Source organism: Diadema antillarum, unplaced genomic scaffold, assembly GCF_040938485.1.
Source record: "Diadema antillarum isolate AM-2024a unplaced genomic scaffold, OU_Dant_1.0 seq00001494_RagTag, whole genome shotgun sequence".
Classification (NCBI taxonomy): domain Eukaryota; kingdom Metazoa; phylum Echinodermata; class Echinoidea; order Diadematoida; family Diadematidae; genus Diadema; species Diadema antillarum.
Window position 1 is genome coordinate 847 of NW_027272231.1, and position 24,888 is coordinate 25,734.

General features: G+C 39.2%; 2 protein-coding genes across 2 annotated transcripts; both read right to left on the minus strand.

Annotated features, from left to right (window-relative positions):
• Positions 1–393: 393 nt before the first annotated feature.
• Positions 394–6,749, minus strand: LOC139710019 (protein arginine N-methyltransferase 7-like; the record flags this gene model as incomplete). The annotated part of the gene is made up of 7 exons (XM_071621970.1): positions 6,612–6,749; positions 5,387–5,536; positions 4,567–4,675; positions 3,590–3,702; positions 2,297–2,612; positions 903–1,018; positions 394–483 (listed from the first exon to the last, which is right to left on the minus strand). Coding segments are annotated over exons 1-7 (1,032 nt in total), but the record flags the coding sequence as incomplete, so codon positions are not given.
• A 4,996-nt stretch (positions 6,750–11,745) lies between these two features.
• On the minus strand, positions 11,746–19,175 carry LOC139710020 (ER membrane protein complex subunit 4-like). Its single transcript, XM_071621971.1, has 5 exons — positions 18,935–19,175; positions 15,654–15,771; positions 14,926–15,079; positions 13,029–13,189; positions 11,746–12,196 (listed from the first exon to the last, which is right to left on the minus strand). The coding sequence occupies exons 1-5, from the start codon at positions 19,009–19,011 to the stop codon at positions 12,161–12,163; spliced, it is 546 nt and encodes a 181-aa protein (XP_071478072.1). The 5' UTR covers positions 19,012–19,175; the 3' UTR covers positions 11,746–12,160.
• Positions 19,176–24,888: the final 5,713 nt, after the last annotated feature.

The window sequence follows — 24,888 nt, forward strand, 5'->3', positions numbered from 1 at the left end:
ATGCATGAGAAAGGGGACATGCCGTGACACGTGTATTTAACCCTACGTCATAATAATATGCAATTGTCATTGGTTGGTTCGTTATGATACAGCATTTCATATTGGCTTATGAAAGGACATGGGCAGGCTTATAAGGATGGCCTAATTTGCATTAAGAAGTTCCGAGGAAGAAATTTCAGAATACCAATTCTGTCTTTCCTACTTAGGCACTTCCTAGCTTTCTGACTTACGAAGAAACTTTGGAAGAAATTTAGGAAGATTTTCAGAATACCACCCAGGACTCCTGTATACTATGGGGCTTGCCCCCCCCCCCCCCCCCCCCCACTATGTGCACTTCACAAGGTAGAATGTAAGGTCTAGATTTAATTTGACTAAATTTATCCCCTTAATTACCTCCTCTATCCTTGCTCTTGCTGCCGCGGCTTCAGCATAGGCCTCTCCACTTGACTGCCTCATCTGCTGACGGAGCACGCGTTCTTCTTGCTGCAGAAAGGACAATATATTTACGATATATTCTTCTTCTTCCGATGAGTACATCCCTCTGATAAGAGTATTGTCGTACTTGATATATCCATGTACATCACAAGAAAAAGAACTACCTGGTACATACTACATTTTCGATTTTTGTAGAGTAGAAACTCTACCACTGTCTACCTGTTATCCTTCAAAACACATGACCTATAAGGTAAAACATAATCCCACAATGAATGAACTCATGCAGTTATTATTATATCTGGCAAAATATTTCTCCAGTGTTACACAGGTTGTGTTACATGCTTTTTTGAAAGTGGTCAAGATTCGATTGATTGTATGCTATCTTCTTTTGAAAACAATGAACACATTCCTACTCAAACTAGGTCTAGTCTAGTCTCACTCTCACAGTTCAGAATGTATTAAATTACCTTCAAGCGGTTCAGCTGAGCTTTAAGCTTGGTCTCAATATCTTGCAGGGCCTTGTCTTCTTGCCGCAAATACTTCAATTTAGATAGTATTCTTTGATCGTCTTTGGAACTCATGACTAGTTTGTTGTGAACACATTTAATAACAAACTGAACAGTCTAACGTTAAACGGGTACGGCGCGCAGCACGTGGAGACACCGGTGAAGTGGGGTATTGCTGCTCTCTGCTGGTTGTGATAGTTAGATGCGAAACTGTCAGCAGGATCAACCGGGGAGGTTCGGGTAGCTACGCAGTAAGCAGTAGGCCCTTTGCAAGGGCGAGCACCATGCACCATTGGCATTGGCCGAATAGATCGGTCTGCCTGTATCTTGTTGTTGGGGATAATGTTCCATGGAGTCTGCGTCTGGCTTCACGGAATTTTCTCCTATGTCGACCTCCTATGTCTACCACAGAGGAGAGTCGTAAAAGTCAAAAAAATAAACTGCTCCGGACAGACGGATTTTTCTGTTGCTAGTTAGTAGTAGCGTGCCCCATTGATAAGGCGTCAATTGAGTGCTAGTGCCGCCGAGCATGCATCAATGCATTGGCACCACATTGTACCGCGGCATCAACTCTTTTCACGCATGCACAGCGCGCGTCCCATAAAAACCATAAGCATGCCAATTCGTCTATGGCAAGCGTTGCTATAAAAAATCATTGCAGTACATGTAATATGCAGTGAACCTGGGGACCATTTCATGAAGGAACTTGTCGGATAAAATGTCTGACAAGTCTCTTCTATCCGACAAGTTTTGAGAAATTCTTTAGTCTGATTGGCTGATTTCTCTGAACTTTTCGGATATAATTGACTTGTCGGACACTTTATCCGACAAGTTCCCTTATGAAACGCCCCCCAGGTCGTGCTTAATTTTCAGGTTCTACATTCACTTTTTTTACAACAGTTTACAATTTTCATACGTTATAGTCACGCGTGTAGGTAATAATTAAATACTGCACTCTTTAGATGATAAATCAAATAAAAAAAAAAAAGAAAAACTAAAAATGTCGCTATGGCGACTGATGCCTCCGCCATAATGCACGATTCGCCCAATAGGTGTATAGTGCAATTAAACGTCTTCACAATGTGTGATGACAGTTTCACATAACTGGCAAAGCATTGAAATGACAGGTTTGTCAGAAATATCTTGAATGTTCACTTTCCTTGAACTAGGTAAAAAAAAAATTGCTATAGTTGTCTAAGAGTGCAGGTAGGCCTACCTAGGGAAGGTTGACTGTAATGGGTTACTCTGAAAGAAGAGTGTGCATTAGGATTATATTTACAACTTTTTGGTCTATCAACAGATCGATGTGTTTTAAGGTGTATGTGATCACACAAGGAACATCCAGAAAGTGTTACCTTGGCATTCTCCAGTCAAAAGACTTCTGCTGGTGACGCTATTAGCCCTGTGCTCGGAGAAATCCCCCTTGGTGAAGTTGAAGCCAATCATGGGATGAGGATCTGTGATTGGACAAAACTGATCGGGCGACAGCTGGCTGAGCTGCAGGTCGTGCACCGAGGCCGCTCCTGCGCACGAGTCCATCTCTGGGTGGGGGATGATGTCGCCGCGGCCAGGGATCTTGATTGGCTGCAGCTTGTGCCACCGCCACACGATATCCGACTGGACAACTTGGGCAAAGACAGTTGCTGAATGTGGGACACAGATGCAGTCATCCTGCATGAACGAGAGAAAGAAATGGAGGGAGATGGATAGGTATAATTCAAACTAGAAAAGTATTCGGAGAGTACAGACCTCCGCCATGCCAGCAACTCATTTCCACCCATACAAGCAACTTTCCAATATACAAGCCTTTTGTTTACATCATCAGCTTCCAGCTGCATTGCATCTCCTTAGCAGAGCAAGCGCTTTAATGTGCGTATGTAACCCTTCAGTATGCGCAGCTTGAACTTCCAAGTTCATTGATCCTATATGCCACAAGATTTTAAAAATCCTTCAAAAATCTATAAAAATTAACAGATCACTACCAAAATTTAATTATCTGCTCCTTGTGTCATTATTGACTTTTCCTGCAATTGAGTTATTTTGCAAACAGACAAATTAACGCTGATGATCACTTAATTTTCTCCTTCCTTGGCGGAGGTATAAATGGGTCTCATAATCTCTACAATCTGATTGGCTGAGTGGCATGTAAGAGCGATACTACTATGAACTCAATATTTACATTAAATGGCACATTATAGTTTGTTCCATCCTGTGTCTGGTATCACTGAGCTATGCATTCATACAATTTCTTCTGGAAAATTCTTTTGACAACTTTGTGCATGGCCATGCAATGGCAAATTTCTTTCAATAAATTTTTGCACTGTATGCATGAATCACCATAAATTTAATGTAACTTTTGTTAAATTTGATTCTTGAAAACAAGAAAATACTGCATCTCTCAATCCATCACTTTGCTATTCGAAATTGTCTTAAATATCCTAATTTGCTAATCATCTTGCACACAAAATATAAGGCACAGTATCCCGTAATCATCACAATTTTCTGATTTGGACTTCTATATCTGGAGATGGAAAAGATGCACCTCTGGCACCCATGCACCAACATATGAGAGTTACTATGATGGAAGTTATATCTATAATTTGAACACAATCGCACATGGTGTACAAATTGCTCCATTCAATTCTTACCGTCAAAAGATGTCGGTGAGCATGGAGGTAGGTAGGAACAGCCCCCTCGCCGATGAGCTCAGTGTCAAAGACCTCCGCTGCCAAGATGTTTGCCCTGGCAGGCATGTCGCCATCTGATAACGGAAAAAAAAAATGCCAGTAAATGTTAATATTATGCATCCCCTTAACTCATCCTATTCTAATTTCTGGCAGTTCTCAATAAAGAGTCAGTATCACACAAAGGGTACACAAGTGTCACTGGTTAGTCGACCTAAGAATATGTTGGGATTTTCACAATATATCACAGACCAGTAAATCAACATTTGATATGGCATGCACAGTAATCCTGGGTACCATCATATCATGGGTTACTGCGTTGCATAGCACCATCTCATGTTCTTAGGATTTACTGAGTGATACACACTGCTATCATTCCAGCCAGATTTTAGAGATCAGCTTCAATGAGCGCAATGTCAATTAATCCCTGTTATGACATGTCTGCAGTAACCATAACTGAATATCAATAGTAATTATGATAATGTATTTTGCATAATTCTTTTTGTTTTCTTCAAAAAATATCATTCAAATTTTGGACAGTTAATCAGAAAGAATTTAGTTCAATCCAAAAACTAAGCCTGTGATTGATCATTTTTGCCTGAAGACTGATAAAAACAGTGGCAGGGCCTTTGTTTTATACAGGTACTGTTTGGTAGCAGAATCAGAAAGGGAAAAATAAGTAATTAAATCACTGGACTTATATGTATTAGAATTTATTTATTGTTTTATTACGATCACTAACACATCAAATCTTTCTGGCATTAGGCATAAAAAATCACAATCAGTCAGTTTATGGTGGCCCAGAGTACAGGGCTAAAAACAACATTCAACTTCAAGCAATATGTATTCTACTAATTGGTAGATTCTTATTCGGTACCCCAGGGTACCCCAGAATACCAAATGCCACATCATTTGGCTACGTACGACTGCTCAAATCTCACCTTGACCAACTGTGACTTCTGTGGACCGTTTAGGTATCACTGTGATCTTGTCCCTAAATCCATTCTTTGCAATAATCTTCTTTGCTGCTTCAGCAATTGGTGTGAATGCCTGTCAAACAAAACCCAGGCACATTGAAATATGTGAGAGAATGATGCATGGATACAAAGTTCATTTCTCAGAGATTAACAACTAGTGGGTATATTCTACTGTAGTAGATCTACTTTCAAGGACAATTTCTTCTTCTCTTATCCTCATAGTAAGTCCAAATTAAAAAAAAAAAGAAAAAAAATCAAACAAGCAAACAAAAACACCATGCATATATTTGGTTTTGTTTTGTTCTGTTTGTGTCTGTCACAATTGTATCAAGAGTGGTAAAACAGGGGATATGACACCTGCTTTTGCTAATCTTCCAAAATTGCTACACTTTCTTGTTTCAGATAAAATGTCATCTGGCCTTGTCTCTATCTAAGTCATATTTTGAATTGTGTACTAGTTATGATTATACCATGATACATGATATTAGTTATAACACATTTTGTATTTCTTTCATATCTATATATTGATATACATGGTGTACGTTGCATTTTGTTGTTGTTGTAGCTTTTAAATAATGCTCCGGCCACTTTGTTGGCGGAGGCATAAAAATGTGAAATAAATCTGACATCTGAAATTTAAACTGATCTATCTGATGCTACCTTATTCCAAGTCCTGTTGGCCAAACATGATAGTGATAGCACAGGAAGGAAGAGACATATCCTTTCAGAATTGCTCCTAGTTATCCTTTAGTCAGAAATCACCAAGGTAGTGTTTATAAGGTACCTCACAGGCATGGACCGAGTCTGCACCACAGGACGCCGCCATCATGGCCAGTAGGCCAGTTCCCGTCCCAATGTCAAGCACCCGAACCTCTTGGCCCCGCTCCCTGATGATGGCCACGGCACGTTTGATCCCTTCATAGTACTTCTTGTTCTGTCACAGACACCATGAACATAACAGAATTACTTAAAACAAGCCTTAACCCACATGCAGTTACAAAGCTACTGCCATGTTGGTGGCCATCTTCAGAGCTTTTGTATACTATTAACAATCAATGGTTACAATCATATGCAACACACATTTGCAACAATGTTGCCCTTGTGCCATGCAAATAAAATGGACCTGGGCAGATAGAACCAGCAACAGAAATGATGGGAAGACAGTTGCTTTTATTCTCTTTTCTGGGATATTTAATCATTCTACCAGATGTTGTTGCTGTTGTTTTTGTTGTTGTTGGTGGTGGTGGTGGTGGTGGTGGTGTGGGTGGTGGTGGTCTCTTCGTTTGTTTGTTTGTTTGTTTTTTGTTTGCATAGTCCTTTGATTCTACTGGCAGGGCTCGACACTAACGGTGGCCCGGTGGCCCGGGGCCACCAAAAATGAAAGTCGGGCCACCAAATTTCGAAAAAGGGCAAATTTGGTGGCCCGCCTCGGGCCACCAGGGCCACCAAAATTTTTTGAAAAGTATGTCAATAAATTTGTAACTTTTTGCGCCGGAAATTAGCAGTTAAATTTCTTTAAAGGATGGATAGAAAGGACTGAATGAGTGCCTAAGAGTGAGTGTTGCGAGTTTGTTGAGGTCTATTTATAAGTAGATATTTGCAACTTCCAATTCTTACTATGATAAAACTTAAATATTTGACTCATTCAAAAACAGGACTTTTAATGTGTTTTATTGTTTTTTTCGGGCCACCAAATTTTTCTCTCGGGCCACCAAATTTTTCTCTCGGGCCACCAAAAATTTGAAATTGACGATTTTGGTGGCCCCATCGGGCCACCAAACAAAAAAGTTAGTGTCGAGCCCTGCTACTGGGATATATGGCATCTTCCAGTCTACTCAACATAATGACACATTCTTCCGCTTGCAACGACAATAAGACTTTGAGTTGCATGGCTCTATCATTCCGGTGCAACCAAGTCACACGCAAGAGTAATCTCCATGTGTACTGATAATTCTGACTGGGATTCCACTAATGCTTTGAAAATTCGGGAGAACAGAACTCGAACTTACTCTCTCATCGTCATGCAGCATGTCTGTGTACGTGGACCTCGCGATCTCCTGATGGAAGTCATAACTCTCATCCTCCACCACCCACTCGGCGGCTCCCGTTGTCGGGTTGACGTGGGAGGACATGGGAGGCAGCACCATCTTGGAGGACGAAGATGCCAGCGGTCTCTGCTGCGTACGGAGATGGCGTGTAATGTCCGCCACTGCGTGCACACGTGCAAGTCTTGCGATCCTCAGGCAGATACACAAAATTCCTCTCAACATTTACTGGCTTAATTGCTCAAGCCATATGAGTGAACTTGGCAGGCTGTCAATGAAATATCACATTGAGTTTACACATTTCAATAGAATATGTTGATACTAAAACATTTGGTAAAAATAATCTGTTACACTCAGCGTTAGCACATTTGATAGCAAGAGCTGGTCGTGGGGTCCTTAACAAAAAGGGGAAAAAAGGAAATTGTGCTCTCTTGATGTTGTATTGAGATGGAATAGGACAGTGGGTTCTTGTGCTGTGGTGTATGCTGCTAGCACAATCCAAAACTGACGTTAGCCATATGTGATCAATCTTTCAAGTAACCAGGTGCTAAAATCAATGAACAATGCAATGATAGAAATCTTCTTAAAAGTCGGTTGGGAAATGCGCACGCGTGTGTCTGCCTAGCTATGTCTGTCTGTGTGTGTTCATGTGTGCAGTCTTGGAACTACATTTCTCAACTGACCTCATTAAATTTGCAAGAATCATCACATTGATTTTTAGCTCCTGGTTACACACAATACAGCACATGTATGAAGATATGTTGCATGCATAGTTATTAGATGGCTAAAGTAAATTTATAGATTCAGATTGTGATTTGTGCAGGTGTTATATGCCACGCCATGATTACAAATTAGAGGCTTGTGAAGCAGAGCAAGTTATAGGCCCCTATTGAATTGAGCGATGACATGAAAGTTGGCGTCGATATCAGCAGACAGCACTTCCTGTGGCCGATAACCACTTGATTTGAATCTAAGACTAAGTGAGCTTGTTATGAGTGATTGCACTGTTTGCAGATTGGAAATCTCTTTCCGTAATTTTTGTCAAATTTTGGTTAAAATTGGGTTTGTGGAATTTAAGGCATCGACAAGGATATGATAGTGATAGTTGATACATACCCATTAATACATCGATACGAAAGCAGATCTAAATTTACTGACTTGCCATGTCATTTGAATTTAATTTAGTGCTCATGCTAAAATAAGAATGGTAAGACTCTATCAATCACATCCACACGTGCACACAGCCACATTTTACAGATACAATTGTAGTTCTACTCAGGCATTATGTCTAATTATGAGGCGACAATTATTTGAGGGAAGTGAATGAAGTGGTTCCCATTTGCATTGGCAATATTACTAGCTCTAGTGCCTTGGTCTAGACTAGAGCAGGTAAATTTACCCCAATTTCGCACTCGCTTCCAATTCCACATTATCGTGATTATTATACTTGTAACCTATACCGATGACCAGGATGACAATACACACAATTGAACACGTGGGGCTAGTCACAACAGATCTGAGCACACGTGCGTCGTTGCGCTCCTCGACCAATATTCACTGACTCTGATCACACATTCACGTACACGCAGTCCTAAAATACAGCTATTCATGCACAATATATATCATTTGTTTATAATTCACGCTATACTTACCGAAAGTTCAACAAGAAGTACAGCAAGTGCAGTGTGTCCCTCTCAGCTCTAAGTGCATGATGTGCCGCCGCGCCCGTTGCCGCCATTCGTTTTCTCTTATTTTTGCTCACACGCACACGAGAAGCCTCGATGTCCGAGTGCGACAGGGATGCCAGACGACTGGATAAAAGACTAACAAATCCCACGTGCAGCTACATCAACAACAACAACATGCTCGGTAGCGACAAAAATGAAACACTTGTCTGCCAGAGCACAGCAACCCCCTCAGAGGGGTGGTATTGTTCCAGGACAAACTAGTACTGTGCCAATACTGCAACATGCACTTGTATTGGTCACATATATGCGTATAAGGAGAGGCGATCCTGGCTGACTTTCTGTCGAAACATAATGTAATGATGGAAAAAGACATTTAATTTGTGGAGTACGTGTTGCATTCACTGTTCCAAGTACAATTTCATACCGTAGTGTAAGATGGAACAAATGTACTAACGGATCTGAAAAGGAAAATAATTGACTTTTAAAGCCTTGATATACTCACCAAGTACCTGTAGTGCTGTCGCAACCGATGCAAATTAACAGCTGATGCATTGAAAAGTGAATTATACAATGTATCACTAAAAACTCCATATTCTTGCACCAGTTTGAGAGCGAGAGAGAGAGAAAAAATCAGTTGGAACAAAAGAGTTTTTTCATTGATGATCCAGCAGCTGCAACTGTCTCCCATAAAGTCACCATTGCTAGGCTATTGCAACAAAACTACAAAAATAAATGATGTGAATGCTACGATTTTGTGTGTGTTTTTTTTTATGTTGTGTCGTAAAAAAAAAAAAAAAAAAAAATGGGTGCAGTAATGAAGACTTCGAGGCCATGACATCATCACCTCATCTCAGTTGCATTACACTGTTAAAAATATGTTATTTGAAAACATGTGAAAATTCAAAATTCCACACACTTTTTTTAGGTCTGACTTTGATTAAGTACTCTTGTTTAATTGGAGTGTATGAAAACCAACTTGAATATATATGTGGAATTGCTTTTCTTGAACAGCTCAGTCAGTTTTATCTGCTACCTGTTTTTTTTTTTTTTTAAGAAATCAGTTGTAGTTTATAAAGTTGTATTCTATGTGAAAGATACATGTACTTGGTAAAGATGTCACCTCATCTTATGTGCATATTACATGTGAATGCAATTATACTTGTCTCAGATTGATGAAATTCTTATCTTTTATCTGATTTTGATGAAAAATAAGTCAACGTGTGGATGGAGAGCTATGTGTCCACACACCGTGTCTGTCCTCGTTTTGCTTTGTTTTGTTTTTTTCCAATTCAGGTTGACCCCAAGTAGACTGAGAGTGTGCATGCACAAGCAGGGCTGTGTGTGTGCAGTGGTACGTGTCAATGTACAAAAATGTCCGAGTGTGGGCTTTGTGCTGTGTATATGTACATGTGTTTGTGTGCATTAAAAAAAACCCCACTTTTTATGAGCATATGTATGTTCATTACGACTACATATTAGGTAATCTGTTCTAATTTTATATAATTGCTGCTGCCTGGGAATGACATGCACCCAACACCATCACCAGAAGGATTCACACACGATTAACCAGAGACTGTTGAAGCAAAGAGCAATATAGCTCTTTGGTTGAAGTGTATTATTTCATATGTGTACATACAACGCTAATGGTTGAACAGCATGCACAAATATCACACATATATGACTCGGATTCAGTTGCAGGTTTGTGCCTTTGATACAATTACCGTACAGACTTTATTCGAAGAGTGAAATACTACATTCGTCCAGGTTCTAAAATTACTGTCACCGAAAGTGTTAAATGCACATTAAATTTTGTCAATCTTAGTTCTTGGGCAGAGCAGCTTGTGCCAGAAGTACAGTGTAACATTGCATATTATGCCAATACTGATTGGTATTAAAGAAAGATTTCACCCCAGAATTATATAGAATTATTTTACTTCATACACTGTACCATGGGTATTCGTGGAGTAATGATCACAGACAGGGCTGGGATTTCAAGAATATTTGATTTTACTCAGCTGTGAGTTGATTAGACAGTATTGAACAAAATATTTTTTGATTGCTTGTTTCTTTGTTCATTTCAGTACAAAATGTATATTTTAGCACTAAGATCCCAGTGTACTTTTCACTATCTTTACCAATGAATGCAGACACTTTCTGACATGCAGGTTTACCATTGCCCAGAGTATCATTCCAGCATCACTTGCACATTTACATGCTCGTTCATCCACTCCCTAGTATTTTCGTCTCTTATACACAGCATTATCCTCTACCAATGATGTCCAAAATGATGTTTGACTTCCTAACTGATATTGTGCTTATCATAAATGGTGTATACCTGTACATACACTAACACATTGATTTAACAAATACAAATCAGGACCCGCAGTAACGACACAAACAGAAAAAAATCCATGCAAAACTTTCATGTAAATCAAGACAATACTGAAAACACAATAGCCACTTTCAAAAGTGAATTACCACACTGTTGTATAGCATATGGCCATAACCGCTTAGTGCAGAAGTTAGATTTCAGAATATTTCTATCAAATAATCCACAGCTGGAATTTACTTATCATATGGATTTTAGTATAACACTTGCACTGTTTATGATGCAAAAGTAGTGAGAGTACGCACGCTCAACACTTCTAGAAATTCTCAACAAGAAACTGGTATTTTTAGTGATATGAGTTCAGTGTATATGGCTGAATAAATATCCATAGAGGAAGGTCATACACTGTTTTATCTACCTCCAAACCTCACTTTGCTAATCACCTCAGTACCATGCAACACCTGACTGGCCATTTATGATACAAACTTGCCCTGCATGGCAAGATATATACACACAGTAGCACATCAAGCATCAATATGAAATGTTGCATAAAGAGAAGACTGCCCGGACTAAGCACCTTCCACCATAAACAGCTCATCTGAGTATCACTAATTCTGTTTCACTGTAGACACTGACTGCTGTGCTATAGTGCATCCTTTCTACAGTATCCTTCTTTCAAGAGCAGCTGCTTGACACACTATAACATCTGTGGAGATTTTCTCTCTTCAACAAGCAGAACTACCTTCTATTTCCGCTACATGTCAATGCATTATGTAATTTCCGCCACTGTCAGTCAATCTATCACGAAATAAACAGAGAACTCCCATTGTTGCAAGCACAATGAGACTAAGTGAATTGCTTTATCAAAGCACTTGTGCATCATAATTATACTGTAAAAGACACATAATTATAAAACAAATAATTGATAAAAGGTGTGATGAAATATCACATTATGAGATAGGTGTCAGATTTTGCTAGCAGGGGAAAAATGGAATAAAGAAATAAAAATTGTTATGTAATTAGACAATTTACATTGGAAATAACCAATGGAATGATTATGGGACTTATGATTTCCCTGGCATGTTTTTTGTATGACATCACAGAAAAATTCAGTTGATGTGAAAATATAGGAAAGATCCTGTTTCAATTTTGGAGGATCCCATGCCTGCTTTTAATCAAGAATAAAAGAATTTGTTACTCATAACCTTTCCACTGAGAGATCACACTCAAAGTACACGGTATCCCCCAAAGTGGTCTAGTGGCTGGGGATGGACCGTCCAAACAGCAGCAAAGTGTAGTTGATTATCCCTTGACAGTTGTAACACAGCCTATCTCAGGTTGCACGTGTGTTTCAGTACCATTCCTGCCCACAAGTAGGATTCACATTGGCAACAGTATGTAGTATACTTTCTCCTCAAACTCTCCATTGATTGCACAGCAGGGTCTATAATATTTGTGTTCATTTTCTGGCTCCAAGCTTTCACTCTCCTTTCCCATCACAGAACCATTCCACCTCCTGAATACTCCACTCTCTGTAGGTGAGAAAAACAGAAAGGCCAATAGAGAACATACAAGCAATATACTGAGTATGACCTGAAGGGTAATTATTTAACAGATGATAAAGGAAATTACAAAGCTTGAAATCAAAAAGTTTTTTGAAGGGTTTGAATTGTTTCGAGACATTGGGACATCTGCTGGAAATCAATCACCGCTTGCAAACCAAAATTATGTTCAGAAATATAATGACAGGGATAATGGTGATGAGAATGATTCAGGATCTCAATTCTTGTTAATTTGAGACATTTGTGATTAAAGCTGCTATCAAAATAACCAAGAAATATCAAGAAGATATGAGATATTCTTATCATAACTTCCCTAATATTCCTTGTAATGAATCAAGGGTGGTATCAGTGGAAAGGTTCTATTTTGCTCCATCTGATGATGGATTTTAAAAAAAATGTTTTAAAAAGTCTTCAAATTCAAATAAGTACTTTGTATCACCTTTTAAAGAGAAGACAACCTCAACTCAACCAGTTTGTATGGTTCAAATCTGTTACCTAATCACTCAGGCAAGTAATCAAAATAGGATGCAAATAAATATGCACAAGCAGGAGTTTAGTCAACTACACATAGACAGAATAAATGATCATTGCTTGAAAAGAAAGCAGGAAACATTGGGGCAGGGAAGGAGAGAGAGAGTCCTTATAAGTTAAAAAGTTTACTTCTGATAAATTAAACTACAAAATGAATGCAAAATTGTCATTACATGGGTGTTAAGCCTGTATACTAAATCCATTACTGCATCTACTGAAACTCACTTCCCAAATACATTCCAATGAATAGGTCAAAGCTGAACAAACTCACCTGTTGTGGCTCCAGAAACGACAGCCAGTCTGATGAGTGCGTAGGTAGCAGCCCCATGGATGAACACTTGTAGAGGGCCAGGGCTATACCGAGCAGGTTGGCTATGAAGTAAACTATCTTCTGAATGAGAGCTTGAGGACTACCTTCCAGCATCTTGTATGCTAAATTCAGCATGGTGGGGTGGGGTGGGGGGGGGGGGGGGGGAGGGAGGGATAAAAAAACAATGTCTGTGTGAAACCAAGTGCTTCTGCCAATTCTGTCACAGAAAGAACATTATCCACTTCTGCAGCAAAAGTTTATGGGACAGATAATATTACATATAATGGTATAAAGATGCAATATATATATCATTGCTGGGACGACAAGACCTCTTATCTGCAAAATATCAAATGTTCAGGAGAGCAAAAAAAAAAAAACATGGCAGCCAAAGCACTGCATCAAATGGGAAAGCCTTTCCTTTGACATGCCAGGTTGGCTTCATTTTGGACATAAGACATCTAGGATTTGGACAGGACATCACTTAATTGATTATCTGACCATTAATCCAAAGAAGTCATTTTCACCAAAATTTCAGATACGAGGTCTTGTCACCCCAGCAACGATATGTGACACAGCAGCAGCTTTTCAAGAAAGACCCAGGAGGCTGAAAAAACGTAGGTGGTTTGAGTGCATTGATCTTTATACGCTGCCTACTGGGGTATACTAAAAAAACAAGAATAGCCAAGAATAGTGCCAAGCATTGAAGCGCATGTTTTCCAGGCGAAATTTGTCAGCTGTGTGTGTACTTAATATCATACATAGAGATCAGTGATTACGTTGTACACAATTGATTACGGGGATTCTCAAGTACAGTCAACCTTACTTTCAAAAGTTGACCTAACATAAATTGAATAATTGCCTAAGTCAAAGGTCTTTTCAAGTCCTCTTCTCTTTACATTCTATCGATTTTAATCTCTCATAAGTTGAATTTTCTCCAAGTCGAAGCTATTTCTTCAGTCTGAAAAGATTTCACTTAGGCAAGGTTGACTGTTTATCCCAGTCAGGCCAGGTTTCCCACTCTGTTGTATCCCCATGCTACTGCAACCGAGTCTTTACAGGTACAGTTTAATATTGGGAGCACAGTGATTTAAAAAATGTTTGAGATATCACATTTCATGCATATGTGTAGATCAGTGGTATCACAAAACCTCCTACCAAATAAAAATTTTGCAATAAAGCCTGAAATATAAGGAGATATCACTATTTTTCTCATTGAACCGTAATTGTTGATGTTTAAGTCTAGAGACATTTTTATTATAATCATTGTTCACATTTTGTACATTTGGCAATACTTAACATTAATTATACTAATTCAAATTTTTACATTGGTTGTTTCTATCACTAACTCACATCTTAGAACTATTATGAAGCACCAAAGCTGGCTATTTGTTTCATCTGTGAATGGTAAATTATGCTTATAATGTCCCACATATTCATAAGAGAGAAGGAAATATAAGAAAGAGTGAGAACATGCCAATCTACATGAGACATGAAGCAAAGCCAAACTCTTGGGCCCAAATTCACGAAGGTGGTTCAAATGAAACCATAGTTTGGACAAAAACCATGGAGCGCTAAATGTCGCACGGAATATTTTGTTGCGAATACAGTCATTTTGTCAATGAAATGATTATTTTGTAATGAAATGTCAACATTTTGTAACTAAAATAAACATTTCATCCACAACATGATAAATTTGTAAATGAAACGGTCATTTTTTCGTCGACGAAATGACCAATTTCATAATGAAATATTCCGTGCGACACTTGGGGCTCCATGGTTTTTGTCTATGGTTTAAACCATGGTTTCATTTGTACTACCTTTGTGAATTCGGACCTTGGTGTGCACTCATTGAACCCACTTGCTTTGAGGGACATCAGAGCCTGGATGGGTCGCCACAGCATCATGCCCACCATCATGATGGGAAAGATGGAGATGGAGCTACCCGCCATGTACATCAGGAAAAGATTCATCGGTAGCTGCTTTAATGGAGCCAGAGCTATGTCCCAGCATTTCTATTGAAGACAGGAGGACCACAAAAAAGACAACAACACCATTAGGAATTGCCAGTTCAGAGAAAATAAAATTCAAACTCTTATACAGTAACTCCATTTGACACACACACATACACACCTGCATGCAAGTAAATAACACCCACAAGCAAATTTGACTCAGTACAAGACAATACAGTACATTTGCTAATGTCACGTCACAAGAAGTTTTGTTTTGTTTTGTTTTTTGTGCTTGTCAGCTAATAAAACTTGAAATTCACTCCCTTGCTTTGTGCCATCCCTTTACGGAATTCCTGAATCCGCCCCTGTTATCACATACATGCGCTGTTTTAAAATGGGAAATGTGAAAGAAGCAAGTAACATAGTTTAACTTTTGCATCCATACTGTAGTATGTAGAACCTCATGTACAACTTGTACTGCCATTTTGATTCTGAACTTAAAATGAAAGAAAGAAAGAAAGAAAACCATGGAGAGCTTGAAATTACAGGTGGTTTGGTTGTGGGCATATCTTTATAACATGCTTGTTACAATCTGGATTTGAATGTCATGTGATGCCATGGGACTACTGTACCTCACCTTGACTACCAAACTTGAGTCCCTGTCATGTTGTGCACTATCAGGCACAGAACGCTCAAAGTACCCTACTGGTGCAGGAAGGTCAGCAATGGCGGGTAACTGCCTTTCACTTCTTGGCCTGCATGACAAACATTAGAAGTGGCATTCATGATGAAAATGATTGCAACAGAGAAAACAAAACACGAAACAAAACGATGAAAGTCATGTGGTACTGACATCTGATTCGGTAAACAGACAAGCTGCCTGCAAATACTTCTTGAATGAAACCAATCTCACTGTATACATCTAGGCTTTCAAATTAACCACCTGAGCAAAACCAAAAAACAAATTTTGAAATTCATTTTGAAGAGAACATTGTATCAATCACTTGAATCAAATACAAATTCTGTCTAGGTCTTGTTTCTAGAAAGTTGACTGGAAGTGATATGCCCGTTCAGGTAAACACTACATTCTATTGCAATGTTGGCGACAAACAAAGTTGCCAATCATTTTCTCTGTTGTGAACATTTTTCAATAGTGATGGCATTTAATGGAACACAATCCAACTAAAGTTAAACTACAGGAATTTCAAAAGGTTGTTTTAATGTGACTCATGAAGCTGTCTTGTGCTGACATTTCTTTCCATAAAAGAACTGTGATTTCTGAATGCATTCAAGAACATGGCGCTGAATTGTCCATGATGAGCAAATAGAAATGAAGTTTAGTCAGCTTTACATGTTTTCACACTACCCTAACAACAAATGAATAAAGAACTGTAAAATCTACTATCATTTAATACACAATATGAGTTTTGTTTGTCAGAAGTGATAAGAAAAATGACAAAATTGGCTTTCCAGTGAGGATAGTTTCAAATACATTGTACTGTCACAGTATACAGCTTTTTTTGCACATACCGGTACCTATATTTGTGAATGAGATTTACTTTAATTTTATTTGCTTTATCATTAGTACAATATCACTTCATTCAAAAAACCCTCACCTACTGACCTACGTTGTACATGTAGCTTCGACCTCTAGTGACCAAATTTGACCGAGCGCAAAAGGAAATGGGTGTCTAAAATATGCATTGTAGATCACAAAGCAGTTGGTGGTAGAATTTGGGACAGCATTTTAGCTGAAATCATGGGCAGCTTGTGCTTGCTTTAATAAGTAAATAAGTTAGAGTAACTAGCCCATGACTGGTACAGCACCATGATTGGTACACTGTACAGCCTAGTATTCTTTGACATGCTGAAGCTATTAATAATTCATAGCCTTGTATAAAAATCATGTTTGAAAGATGTAGCCTGTTAAATCTTCAAATTAACAGTAAACAGGGCAGCAAAGACCAATTATAAAGTTTCATAAAAAGTTTTTGCTTTTCATAACCTCTTGCCACACTAGATTTCAAGCTGGAAATTAGCAGGCGAGTTAAGATGCGGTCCTCATTTTGGACCGCTATTTACCATTTTTCGCGCACTGAATGGTGAATAGTCATCGTTTGTACTTAAAGTGAAGTTGGTGGTGATGTTCAGTCAACAGCAGCAAGATTACAAATGACTAGTGAGCTCACAGAGATACATTATACTATCAGCTTTGCCTCCAGACAGCCCTGTGCCATGATTGGTACAGCTGCACGATTCTTATGGGTGATAATGTTAAAGCATGCAAATGAATGAAGTTGTATTACAGCGCGTACAAATCATGTGTGTACGTACCAATCAAGGACGCACTGTACCAAACATGGCCCCAAAGAAGGTAACGTGCATAAAAAACGATCTTTTTGCAAAATTTCATGTATCAATTTTATATCTTAAATATGCATTTAGAATGTCATTTGACACACAATGTTCCAAAATATAATATGCTCAGGACTTCATCTAATAAATTTGGAACGATAGCACGCGCCTGAAAAGTGAAAACCCTTAAGTGTGCCAAACTTGGCTTGGGCATGTTACCGTACTCTACAGTATGTACAAGCAAAAAATAAAACACAGCCAACACTGTCTGTGGTGTTGGCATTCAAAATGAATCTTCAAATTGCTAACATTATTAAACAAAGATGAGTGCATCAAACCCTGATCATCAAGGCGCATGCATGCACATACAATGTATGTACAGGACCTGGTACTACTACCACAATTCACAACTGCTGTGTGGAATTCTTTTATAAAGTTTACATCCATTGAAAACTGAAAACTGTTTGAATAAATCAGCCAGCGGCAGTGGCAGTTTGAAGTTGGAACTCCATCTCTCCCCTATAACTTCCTTGGTACATACGTACAAGAAGTGAAATTCAAAACACAAACAAAAGGCAATGCCATTCATTGCATTGGGGCATTGGTGGAAACTAACTGTGGAAACTAGAAATTAGAAAAACTAAAAGCAGAGCAGGGCCCAGAAGTGATTGGACTGGTATCAGCGCTGGTGCCATTGCCACTATTAATATTGCCAGGTATGGTAAATTACCTATACCATACCAGTCGGTATCTAAAACTAGATCTATTATTATTGGTATTTTATTTGATTGGTAATTTACTCTACTCGGTTCAAATCAGAAATAGGGTCTAGCTACATGTATAGGCAGGTATCCTATTACCGAACAGTATCCTATTACCGAACGCGTACATTTTCAATGGAAGCCCATTAAAACAACTCGAATACGCGCGCATCCATTGCACTACGCACGCGCTGTTATCTCACAAGGGAGGCCGGCGCAGAAAATTGCTAAACTGCAGCAAAAAACAGAAAATTTTAGTAATAATCGCTGAAAAGTTTATGTTTGTTATTCTGCGTTTATAACATTGACCGAAAATGCAATGCCTAAATTTCCCCATTCAGAGGGGGAATGTTCGGTAAATACAATACGATTTGCGTTGGTAAAAAGACACGGTTTTTGTGGAAGGGTTATTTGAAATACAGATTGTGTTAAGTGCGTGGCTTAGTTTTCAAATAATACTGATACAGCTAAATTTATCAGAATTTTAATTATCTTCTGGGAGATCTTTAGCTAAATTGAAGCATAATGTTGCCCGTCTGGAGAAATTAAATAAAAATCGTTCGGTAATACTATAGGATACACCTCCATCATGTCCATACCGGTACATGTACGTCTCTTGCAGTCTTAACTTGGTGATATGGATGATACTAGCATTTGTGACTACGGTTACCTTTATATACTCATTTCACTAAAAACATAATCCTGCAAATGATCCTTGCCATAGCTCACAGTGAATACATTACAAGTTCAGTTTCATACAACACATCTGATCGTTGCTAATACGGGTCATGCCTGGATTTACCTTGCTGTGAAGTCGATGGCCCATTTGTGTCGCCTCCCTACTCCACGATTTAACATGATATTCTGTTGATTTGCCATCTCCAGGATATAAATCAGGATGGATTCCACTTGTTGACTCAACAACGGTTTCAAATTGAATTTTAGATCAGTGGCGGTTGGGATGATCACGCAAAAGATGTGAAACTTTCCATCAAAGTCACAGATTTTTTTGTGACTGCCGCACACTCACAGCAATTACAATATGATGGGACTAGACTAGCATGCAATCTGCTGCATGCATAAAAGGCATGCTAGTAGCTGCCTGTAGCTGTTCGTTCTCGTACGTGTAATATGGATCACCACTAGATGGCGCTATGCCCATTACGATTTCCGGTGTGTGTACAGTGTTGTGGTCTGCGCTGCCACTGCGTGTCTTGTGAAGTGTGCGTGTGTATTACACGGGTACACACACTGGTATGAGCCATCTGAGCCGTCGAGAGCACGAAGAAGCGAGATAAGGACGGTCTTTTGTTGACAACAGGTGAGAGTAGTATGGCCACATTAATCGCATTTATGGAAAATATTTACATATGGATGCCTTGAGATACATTTATAGCTTTGCCTTTAGTTTCAGATATAGCAAACTCTCATGATTTTCTGATCATACCTGTGAAATAATATATCCAAGGTGCCTGAATGTGTACAGTATCATGCGCATCGTGATGAATTACTCTAGACCATCCATTTTGTACATGAACATACAATGTACAAACGTACAAGTGTGGGCAAGTGTACTACACATACATGTACATGTATACGAATGGGCGTTTGTGAGAGTGTGTGTGGATGGAATCGAACCTCAACTAGCAACTTCAACTTGTTTCAACTGCAACTTGCACCTGGTACCTGTGCGGATTTGCAGTGCTGTGTGCATAGATCTACTATTGCTGTTAATAGTTTAGTGTCATCCTCATACATTTGACTCCATGAATTATTATGCTTGGGCCATTTTCGACGATAAAAAGACAGAAAAGTAATGACTAAATGGATGGTGCTATGTTTTCCATGTGATTTTTTTTAAAATTAATATATTTATATTATGGGTGCCATATATTAATAAATCTATATGGCACCCTTGCTTGAAAAGGGATACTCAGAAGTTAGAGAAAGTCCAAAGACGAGCAACCAAGTCAATACCCAAACTCAGAAATCTCACATATCCGGAGAGACTAGCAGAACTGAAATTACCATCATTAAGTTACCGCAGACATAGAACAGATCTTATCCAAACGTTCAAGATTATGAATGGGCTGGAAGACATTAGGCCAAGTAAAAAAAGAAACCAGTTTCTCGTCCTCGCGCGCATCGATTTTGGCCGCCGCATCAATTTTTTTACTATTTACTATTTTCAAAATGGCGCTGAAAATACCAAGAAATTCATAATTCTCGTCCCGGCCCGCTGCCCGCCCGCCTCGATTTTCAGTTGCCTCATCAATTTTTTTGATATTTACTATTTTTTCGGCCGCCGAAAAAAAGATCGACAATACTGTCACCTACCAATCGTGATGTCATTTCTAATTACGCCTTGCGTCCTCTACTTAGCTGTAGTACAGCTGTAGCTTCTGTAGTGTGTATGTATAACGCGTAACTGTAACGCATGCATTTCACACTACGAGCTCGGCAAGAAGGAATGACCCACAAAGCAGTCGAACTGTAGTTGGATGGGCGCGGGCGCGGGCGGCGCCGGCCTGGGCTAGCTCTGATGAACAGCGCACTCGGTACGTCGTGAACGCGATAGCGGCAACATTTTTTTTGCGATCAATCGCTGATATTCCACGCATATTTCGCGCATTGTTCGTATTTTTCCCCGTTTCTCATATTTCAAGCGGATGAATTGTACTGTACAAATGCTTGTGAGGATTGTATCGAGTTTGTATACATTTTCATGTCATTGTGACTACAATTGTATGTGCATGTGTGTGCAGTGTCGGAAGGTACGGTGCCGGTGCAGTGGCCGTGCCGCACCGTATTGGCAAAGTGTGCGTGTCTGTATTTAACATATGCATGTAGCTGTCCAGGGTCGGTCACCGGTACCATCCCCAGGGGCCTGTTGCATAAAACTCCAACTGGATTTTTTTCCGGTTGAAATCACAAAATTCCGGTAGGAAGCTCCCAACCAGAGTTTTTATGCAACGGATTTTACGTACTTAGATTAACAACCTTAAAAAATTCAGGTTGGGCAAATCCCAACCTGAATTTTTTAAGGTTGCTAAAAAAGTTTTATGCAACGGGACTTGTCTGTCAGCTGTCTGCACGCACGCATGAACACATTCGAATGTGTAGAAGCCCGTACACTCTGCTCTGTAACGTTGCATCGCTGACGGCGATTTATTGTTCTATTTTGAAGAGAAAGTGAATGCGCTTTTCCAGCAAATGTAGAATTATCAAATGGGTGTATCTGCAAAATAAATAACTTTTCCACGGATTCTGGTTTGTCTCGTATTTCTGCGGGATACTTTTCTTTACGATGTAAATTCACGGACACGGCCGTGAGTCGTATCATCTGTAGTGTGGTATACAATCATTCATCATCCAAATGATGAGTGATTTTCAAATGTCTTTTTAGAACATGAAGAAACATCTTTAAACGTTTAATGCTATAATGCCATATCAGTATCATTTTGACATCCATCCGCAATTGTACAACAGTTTCCAGTTAAATGTGCTACAATTGTACTGTGAAGAAATGCAGATACATACCAGCTGTGTGGACACAAAAAGTCACAAACACCAATGATGAATAAAGCAGTGTTTTGAATATCATAGAATTTATTTCAGTCGTACATTCTTTGTTGAAAGACATGTTTTGTACCTGTTTCTGAGTAGCACAATACATCAGAATTGCAAGTATAACACTGGTATCAGAAACAGTGGCGGATCCAGAGAGGGGCGCAACCGGCGCACGCCCCCCTTTAATTTTCGTTAAAAACAAAGAAAATAAAAAGAAAAAATATGAAATGAAACCCGGAAGTGGCACCAGGAGAAATATTAGTCACGCCTCCTCTTCACAGAATTCCTGGATCCGCCCCTGAGAAATGCCATTACAACACTAATACTACCAGTATTAAGATGGTCATTTTCCCTTGACATCTGTAGTGGAAAGAAAAAGCAAATGTATTTCTGCATGCATGAAGTTTCATTTCAAGTATGGTACATAATCTATTTGTTTGAAAATGCACAGAGTGCAGGCAAGACATACTGTACACTTGGGACCTGGTCCCTCATAACACAGCTACCAGAGTGATATTTCATTTCATAAATTGGATATAAGAAAATAGTAAAGCCCTCTCTCGTTACCTTTCTCAGAATTACCGGATGAGAAACACATATTACTTTCATTTTGACAATCCTCGAAATAATAGTAAGATATCAAATAGTAAGGACCTCCCTCATCGCCTTGCTCAAAAAACCCGGACGAGAAACTACTATCTTTTTTTACTTGGCCTTAGACTAAGCAAGTTTTTCAACTTGAGAACTGACAACAGGACTAGAGGGCACAAGTTCAAGGTAACGAAGAACAGATGCATAACTAAAAAACGGTCAAATGTCTTCTCACAGCGTATCGTCACGGAATGGAATAATCTCCCGGATTATGTGGTAAACAGTACATCACTCAACTCTTTCAAATCCAGCTTGGAGAAAGCATGGAAGTCAAAAAAGGACAAATACAACCCCGAACAACAATTCTCATGCCCATGTTCTCACTAAAACCGCACAGCACAGAAAACAAAAGTTTGCTAGTTACCGTACCCAGACAATGGAGCAGCAGAGGGGCAAATAAGTTCTGTATAACTTTAATGCCCACAACCAGGTATGTTAACCAGGTATGTATGTATGATGTCAACCATGGTCAACAGTCGGTCCAGGCAGTTTTTTTACTTTGTTGTGAAATCTTATTCAAAACGAGTCAAATCATTACATGTATTACAATGTACAACTGTACCTTGTCTGTGGATGTGCTAACCGCAGCAGCGATCCCAATAAGGACCAAATACGTACCGTTACAGCGCCCCGCGACGGGGTTATGGATATGCTGGCTTTGAAATGGAGAGGATAACGACAACGTTTGCGTTGTAACGATGTAGAGTAGCGGACCCAGTTTGCGGCAGGTTAATTGAGGCCTTTTCAAGGGTATTTAGTAGTATTTTGGTAAAACAGGCAACAGAAATTATTATTATTTATTTATTTGTTTTTTTTTTAATTGGAAGAAGTACCAAAGGCCTCTTAACACTGCATCACAATTTTGTATGATGGACAATTACCCTTGTCACACGTACATGTACATGTAAATAGGCCCCCTAAACAATTTTATGCAGAAAATTTGCAACCACCAAGACTGCAAGAGGACCCGGTTTATTGTGGTAGGGGGGTCCAGTTTGCAGCACCACCCCCCCCCCCCCCCCCCCCCCCAAGAATGCGAACTGCTTGATGACCTCGAGATCTTTTGAAGTTGTTTTAAAACTGGCACTTGGGTAACTCGGGTAACAGTGACAGATTTTCTAGCAGAAACAGAGACTCAAGTAAAGTCTTGTTAAGAGAGCACAGTACTAAATGTGCACTTGATATCCATGTAGATATCTCAAAATTCCACCCAACCATATTGCACCAAAATCACAGGATAAAGCTATTAGTTTTTTTCCAATTACTGATTCACATGAATTTGAACCAAATCAATCATCGAGGAGTGTCAATATTAACGTTGACTTTCACATTGTCACTCACAACAACTCGCTCTTCTTACAGTAAGTCTTCGCGAGTGATCGTGCCTGCACAATACGAAACTGAAATCGCTAATTTGTAACATTTTATGAACGGTGACTTGACGCGGAGCTAAAAAATAGTGTGCAGTGATTGTACATGTAGCAAGTTGACGATGACTGAGTCAAATAAGTGTGCATGTCTATGTATGTGTGTCTCTGTCTGTCTGTATACAATATGTGCATGGTCTTTATAATATGTGATATGTGTAGGAACTATATTTACTCATCCCGCTTCTTCAACTTACCATGCACTGTCAATCATGTACCATGTATACAATAATAATGATTTTTTTTCTATTTTTTTTTTGTTGCTTGAGGTTACTTGAAAGATTGTCGCATAGTAACTGACTATCATTATTATTATTATAATATTCAGCATAAGATTAGACTAACTTCAGTTTCATATTGTGTAAGTAGGCAGCACAAGCCGCAATCGCTCATGAAAGGCGAAATGTTTTGAGCGATGGCACGACAGTCAAAGTCGATATCCACACTTTCTGAAGACCAGTTTAATTCAAATTTACATGAGTGATTGGAAATAAGCATAACTTGTGACTTCAGTGCAATTTGGTTGAGTGGAATTTGAGTTATCCAACATGTACAGTACATCAGTACATGGATACAAAGGCACATGTACGTTAGTGCCGAGAATACTACTTTCTTTTATTACTTGTGCAGATGTCTGCCTCATTTGATGAATCCTTGATTCTGATTGGTTGTAAGTGGGGCATAAATTCAACAATTGTCCTCAGTCTCATGCCCTCATGGGCTCATACAAATTGTACATGCATACTACATCTTATTTGTAGTCATAGTACCCACACTGCCCCCTATACTGTAGTGCCAAATCGCCCAAAGAGGTCTCAACAACATTATATAAATGAAGCATGTGAAAGTGTATTTGTTGACACAATATTAAACCAGGATAATCATTAAGACTGAATAATGATCTTTACTTGTACACACACTATGTATTGCAGGGGCAGATCTAGGGTTTTGCTTGGGGTGGGGGTTAAACCCCACCCCCCTCCCCCCATCCACTACTGTACTGTACACTGTACATTCTGTGTGTATCAGATGTCAGCCGCATGATACTTTTTTAGATACATTTGTATTATACTAATTTTAAGTAGGCCTCAATGATGAAATTGCCAAG

What these genes read in the sequence shown, in the direction of transcription:
- LOC139710020 (XM_071621971.1), bottom strand. Translation starts at nt 19,011, where the DNA reads ATGGCAAATCAACAGAATATCATGTTAAATCGTGGAGTAGGGAGGCGA. An exon ending in ACTCAAGTTTGGTAGTCAAG is followed by an intron (nt 15,080 to 15,653) that starts GTGAGGTACAGT and finishes TGTCTTCAATAG; the next exon opens with AAATGCTGGGACATAGCTCT. An exon ending in CGTTTCTGGAGCCACAACAG is followed by an intron (nt 12,197 to 13,028) that starts GTGAGTTTGTTC and finishes TCTCACCTACAG; the next exon opens with AGAGTGGAGTATTCAGGAGG.